The 6,661-nt window shown below is 40.5% G+C and overlaps 1 protein-coding gene across 1 annotated transcript; it reads right to left on the bottom strand.

Annotated features, from left to right (window-relative positions):
- Nucleotides 1-4,007: 4,007 nt before the first annotated feature.
- Nucleotides 4,008-5,304, bottom strand: LOC120801831 (trace amine-associated receptor 13c-like). The gene is made up of 2 exons (XM_040149103.1): nucleotides 5,135-5,304; nucleotides 4,008-4,827 (listed from the first exon to the last, which is right to left on the bottom strand). The coding sequence occupies exons 1-2, from the start codon at nucleotides 5,302-5,304 to the stop codon at nucleotides 4,008-4,010; spliced, it is 990 nt and encodes a 329-aa protein (XP_040005037.1).
- Nucleotides 5,305-6,661: the final 1,357 nt, after the last annotated feature.

Here is a 6,661-nt window from a genome sequence, read left to right on the forward strand (position 1 = left end):
TTTTGATGTTGATATTGTCATGGAGAGATTGGTTGGCCATGATGACTAAGAGTTCAGTTTTAGAGAGGTTTAGTTGAGGGTGGCGTTCCTTCATCCATGTGGATATGTCTGAGAGACAAGTCGACATCTGTGCTGAGACTGTAGGATCATCTGGTGGGAAGGACAGGTACAGTTGGGTGTCGTCTGCGTAGCAGTGATATTAGAAGCTATGTAAGCGGATAATCTGATCCAAGAAGGTGCTGCATATTGCGAAGAGACGAGGCCCTAGCACTGCACCTTGGGTGCCTGTTGGGAGGGGATGGCGTAAGGCTATATGTCCTTGCCATGACGCATTGAAGGAACGCCCAGTGAGACAGGATTCAAACCAAGAAAGTGCTTTGCCTGAGATGCCAATGTAGGAGGCTACAGTTGACAGGATGCCGTGTTTCACCATGTCAAAGGCTGCTGATAGGTCCAGCAAGATAAGGACTGAGCTGCAGAGTGAGCTCAATTAGTTTGTGTCAGACCATGAAGCAGCGGTTTTTAGTACTCAGCTCCCTTATCAAAAATTCAATTGTCTTCATCAGATCTTACTCTTTTAACTCAGAATCAACAAAACCTTTGCGAAACCTTCTAAACCCGGCTCCAACCGGATTTCTGTGAACTCAGCATGGCACTTCCACAGACTTCCTAGCCAAATTATTTTATCACAACTGTCAGACCATTCTTCACTCCATTGCACACCTTAAAAGTCAAATTAAAAATTTCATTTTGCTGTTCAGCCCTGGCAGAATGAACATATATGCTACCTAAAAAAGCAACACAGGAAGGCTGAACGGAAATAGAGAGCAACCAAACCAATTACTTCTCTCACCTTGTTCAGAAAACTGATTGCAGAATATCAGTAATCAGTTAAAGACACTAGAACTGCTTATTTCTCCAATATCACATCAAATAAAAGCCATATCAAATGTTTTGTTCAAGGTAATCGATTCAATCCTTATCCCCTCCCATGTCCATCATTTTGATCCTTCATCTAATGAGTGTGAAGAATCTCTAGATTTTTTCGTAAATAAAGTGGAGAATATCAGCCTTGAAATCGCCCGCAGCCACAGTTGATCATTGTGGCTCTCTGAAATCCTTTTCTCCCCTTACAAATTTTGCTCCAGTTCCACTATGTGACTTAGTAAAAACCATGTCTCAAATGAAGTTATCATCCTCTCAGCTTGACATCATCCTCACCACCTTCCTGAAAGAATTTGTTGATAGTTTAGGCCTCACTACACTGACAATCATCAATAGCTCCTCAACCCACAAGCTCCTTTCCCACTTGTTTAAATACTCAATAGTTCAGTCATTAAAGAGGCCTGGTCTTGACGCTAAGCTCCTGGATAATCAAATCACCATTTATCTCTAATGTACTGGGGAAAAAATTCTCTATCCAAGCTTTTATCACACATGAAAAAATAGGGCATGTCTGAGGATTTCTATTTGGAATGTCAACAAATCCATAGCTCCATAGGACAGAAGCAGCCTTAAACATGGTAACTAATAACCTCCTCATGGCAGCTGACTGTGGTGTTTGTTCATTTCTTGTTCTCTTAGACCTTTGACATGGTATTTGACACAGTATACCATACCATTCTCCTGAACGACCTTGAAAGCTTGATTGTCCTGAAAGGTGTGCTTCTCAATCTGTTCTGGTCTTATTTGTGTGGATGAACATTTTCCGTTGTCTTGGGTAATACCTGCTCTGCATCATCTTCTCTTAACTGTAGGGTCCCACAGGGGTCAGTTTTAGGGCTGTTAGTTTTCTGTGTTTTTATGATCCCTTGGGGCCACAACTGCAACACTCTCTTACCGTCGCTCTTGATACACAGATCTACCTGCCACTCAAAACATCCGACCCTGATTTTTAAGTTCCATGGTTCATGGTTTGATGTGTCAAAGCTTTTTACAACTTAATCACGGCAAGATGGAGATTCTATTGTGTGGTCCTCCAAAAGATAAATATGTACTCTAAGATAAGCTTGGAAGCCTATCTGCTTATCTGAAGCCCTCAGCAAAAAATCAGGTGTGCTATTCAACTCAGATTTGACTTTCAGTGGACAAGTGAAAAAAGTGTGATAGACTGAAGCTTCTTGAATGCAGCTCTACTGCCGACACACCCCTACCCCCTTCTCATCGCTGGCCTTGGTACCTCATCTGCAAACTTCTAATTAGTGCAGACTGCACTAATTAAAGAACTAAATGAAGATATTTTATCTTTTTCAAATGAATATTGCCTTTACTTTTATTATTTTTGATATCTGTTCTCTACCTATAGACTTTTAAGCATTACCAGTTCAATGATGTACATGATCTAAATACCTTTAGACCTCCTATTGAATTTATGTGCACTTTTAGAAACTTTACCTCTGCTTGTATTGTAGGACCTGGCCACCGCAGCTTCGCCTGCATTGTGTTTCTTTAATGTGAGGTTTTATTTATTAGAGTTTTCTTACCTTTTTCTTAATTGAAAATTTGCCTTGATCGTTTCTCATATTTATTAGTACATAGGCAATTTTAATGCTGTCGGTCTTAAAGTTTTAGCCAATTTATTTTTACAAATTTTTGGTCAATTCCTCTTTTTTCTTCTTTTTTTAATTGGGACACTGGCCTTGTGTGCCTGCTGAAAGAGTGTGCGCCCCACCCCCACATGTATGTGGTGGCAGTAAAGTATCGTAATCACCCCCTTTTTGGTGTTACTGTGTTTGTTGGTTGTGCGTTTTTTGGGTGTTTGTGCACCAGCATGTGATGGTGTTTTGACCCCGTTTTTTCTGCTGGCCCCTAAAAAATTATGGTGCTCAACCATGCTTTTCTTAGGTGTGACAAGCTTTTATTATTCTGTATGTAAACCTGGTGATAGCCAGTCACTGTTCATTTTTATTCATCTAATTTTCTAATTAAATTATTGGTTCTAAGAATCTTGTATCTTAAGCTGTGAATACAATAAAGTTACCCATCATGTGAAGCAATCCACATCTTATTTTATGTGCAACCTTACCTGTTCTTTCTTCTCCAGACTTGCCTTCTTCAACTGAGGAGCATAGTATTCATTTATCTGATAAGTGCTTTTCGTGTAGCTTACATTCTTCATTCCCTATATTGTAAATGTGTGATCTTGATTTTGTCACAGTGTTGCTTTGGTGGTTGTTCTATTATTGTTACTGACTGGTGCACCTTGTAACATTGTTCAGTAGGTTCTATATAAAAGATTATTATGATTATAATCTTTTTCATTCTCCTTGAAACCCAGGTGACAGATTACTCAGATTAAGGGACTGTTGTCCTTCAGCAAACACGATGTTAACAAGACACAGATTGTTGTCCCAACCATGAACTCTAATATCAAATTCTGCTGTCTTTTTATGGTCATAATGGCCTCTGTAATTGTGCTTTTGTGTGACCAAAATACTTTGAAAAATAAAAGCAATGTGTTCTGGTATAACTGGTACAAAACTGAGTTTTGGTGAGTATATAGGTCTATGTTTCCACGAAAATGAAATTTGAGGTCCCCCTAAAATTTCAATATTATTTAAAGACAAGACTTTCTGGCTTCACTCATCCCAATAGAATTGCTTTTGTCAGATCACAGAGAATGTATGCAATTAAAAAAAACAACAAGAATTAAAGCACTGGGTTGTCTAATAAAGACAATTTTATATGTAATTTTGTAGTGATCAAAATACAGTAATTTTTTTCATATTTTCATGAAATGTCCTGGATTTAGAGTTTATACATTCAGTTTACTGAATACAACATGAAATAATATCCCCTTCACAGAGAAAGAACTGGTTTCAGTCAAACTATCAGAGTCTTTCTACATTAAAATTAATTAAATTCATACATTAATTTTATGCATATTTTCTTTAGTTGTCCAGAATTTGAGCTTCAAATTAAAAATTCAGTGTATTGAGGACAACATAAGAATAATTTCCCCATCACACAGAAGGAATTGGTTTCAGTCAATCCATCCCTGTCTCTCTCTACATTAAATTGGCCTCACTGGAGCCAGGCTGCAGTATCTGAAATGTAACAATGAGTTTAATAGATTTTCTGAACCAGGTGTAGAAAAAAACATAGATCACAGGGTTCAGACAGGAGTTGAAATACACCAGCCAAAGTTCGATGGCTGCAGATGATGACCCTACCGAGTTGTTTTTAGCTGCAACAGCGAACCAATAATATGGACAGAAGCACAGAAGAAACACAACAACAACAACCCCGAGAGTCCTGGCTGCTTTCATTTCAGATTTCTTAGCTTTTACGGCCTCTGAACGCTGGAGTGTGACGGCTGCAACGTGAGCACGCATGGCACGAGCCTGGGACACAGCCACCACAAACACTCTCAGATACAGAAGTGTAATGACTAAAATGGGGCCTAAAAAGGTCACAACAAGGTCAACAGCTCCTTCAACAAAACTGACTACAACTACACACTCTCCATAACAGGAGTTGTTCCTGTGTGGTTGTTTGAGGAAATCCCTCAGTATCCAGCTGCTGTGGACAGCAGAAAATATCCAACACAGACAAATGCAGAGCTGAACTCTTTTCACAGTGACTTTGGTGGTGTAAGACATGGGCTCACAAATAGCCACGTAGCGGTCAACCGATATGAGAACCATGTTTCCAACTGAAACACTGACAATGAGGAAACCTAGAAAGTAATTCACAGCGCATATGAAGTCACCCAGGATCCAGCAGCCTCGGAAGAGGAGGATTTCAGCTGGCATCTTCAGGAGACCCACGAGGAAGTCTGCGAAAGCCAGAGAGAGGAGGAGGAGGTTGGTGGTGGTGAAGAGCTGCCTGAAATGGGAGAATATCAATACTGAAGACATTGTTATATTCAGAAGCTTTAGAAATAAGAGTTATTAACAGTTATAATACTAGAAGTATGAACTGTACTGTAACATGACTAAATGCAGCACAGTATAACAGATTAATTCTATGCACTATTTATGTCCTAGCGGAGCAGGTAAGTGGATTTGCAGCAGCATATGCCATACAGCAAATGTAAAAACAGAGGATGCATCAAAAATGTTTCCATTAGCATCCTAAATGTGAAATCATGTTGCCCATAGCTGGAACCCAAGAGAAGAAATTTTATCTCTGCCTGAAGTGGGAGATAGAGATGATGACCAGAAGGTTAAGAACCACAGTGAGCAGAGTGATGCAGGTCAGCAGACTGTAGATGAGCGAGGTCTCCGAGTGAGGACGTATCGTCTTCCTGCAGGAGGTGTTGAGTTGGGGAAAGCAGAGTTCAGCTTCTTCCAGGGCCTCCATTGTCAGAGAGAGGAGAAGCTGCCAAGCTCTGACAGCTTTCTGATTAAGGCTCTTTGTCATACAGCGGATTTATCTCTTTCCTTCCTCTCCTCCCATATGCAAATTTCATCTTGTCAGAAGGCTAAAGCTGAGTAGGTCATATTCTGGCCCCTGGTACTCATCTATCTATTTATCTATCTATCTATCTATATCTACATATATGTACCTATTTATCTGTTCTACATCTAATGTGCTGTAGTCTAATATCCTGATGTTGCCTGAACTAGTGTCCTTGAGTCTCAACAACGAGATCAAACTAAGTTTGCAATATCAAATAATAAACAATCTGAGAGAGGAGGAGGAGGAAACGCTGAGAGATTGCCAGTGCATTTCACAGACTGAAAGTGATGACCATGTACTGCAGATGTCAGAGGCGCGGTTGGTTTTGGAGTTCCTGCCAATAGCATTTTAGCAGATCCAGTTTACACACAAATTTAGCATTTCCAAGATTGTCAAGGAAGTCTTTCATTCAGTGTAATGTTTATGGATCAGGCACTGTAACACTGTTGACTTTCTGAAAATCAGTAATAAATCTTGGCGAGCCGTCAGATTTGACCTCTAATAGAAAGGGCAAATTCCACAAGCTGGAGCTGGGTTTAGCCATTCCATGTTTCAGCAAGTGTTTCATCAGAGTCTTGTTTTGTTGGTTGACATGACAGAGCTGTTGTTTAGGCGTCCGGTTTGGAGTTTCCTATAACTCTGTCATGTTTAAGTACCGTTATCTGAGTAGGAACATCTCCAAAAAGGCAGGAGAAACAAGCAACTAGTCTGAAAACATCATGCCACCGAATTCCATACAAATGACCAGGCTTGCACTGCAACACCCATACCATCCCAGAATTTAGCATTTGCACGCTCAGCTGGTTAAACTGCTGTCACAAGAATCTTCTCTGTCCTCACTGTCATCCGTGCCGCCAGCTTATTATAACCAGCACGTTACGTTTGGTTGTTAGGCGACCTCCAGCGGCTGTAGTCATTACGACGGGAGCAAAGGAGGAAGTCGGGTGACATAGTGTAAAGAGCGACAAAGTCCATGTTAGGACGAGGGGTGGGGTAGTTGGATGGGTCAACAAAACACAGGGCTTTCACATGCACCAGGCTCGTGACAATAGAAGCACTACCCCTCCTCTGTACGCGGGCGCTGTCGGCCCACTGATGCTAACCTGAGAAACAGGCATATAGAGGGTTTTTTTCTTACTGTTCAGTGGACGAGTGAAAAAACACAGTCTTGTGTGTGTGCACAAACTTGTTAGCTAACACAGCATCCACATTTGTTCATTTAAATACACTGCTATGCGCAATAATTTTTTAATTTCAA

This window comes from Xiphias gladius, chromosome 16 (genome assembly GCF_016859285.1).
Source record: "Xiphias gladius isolate SHS-SW01 ecotype Sanya breed wild chromosome 16, ASM1685928v1, whole genome shotgun sequence".
Lineage (NCBI taxonomy): Eukaryota > Metazoa > Chordata > Actinopteri > Istiophoriformes > Xiphiidae > Xiphias > Xiphias gladius.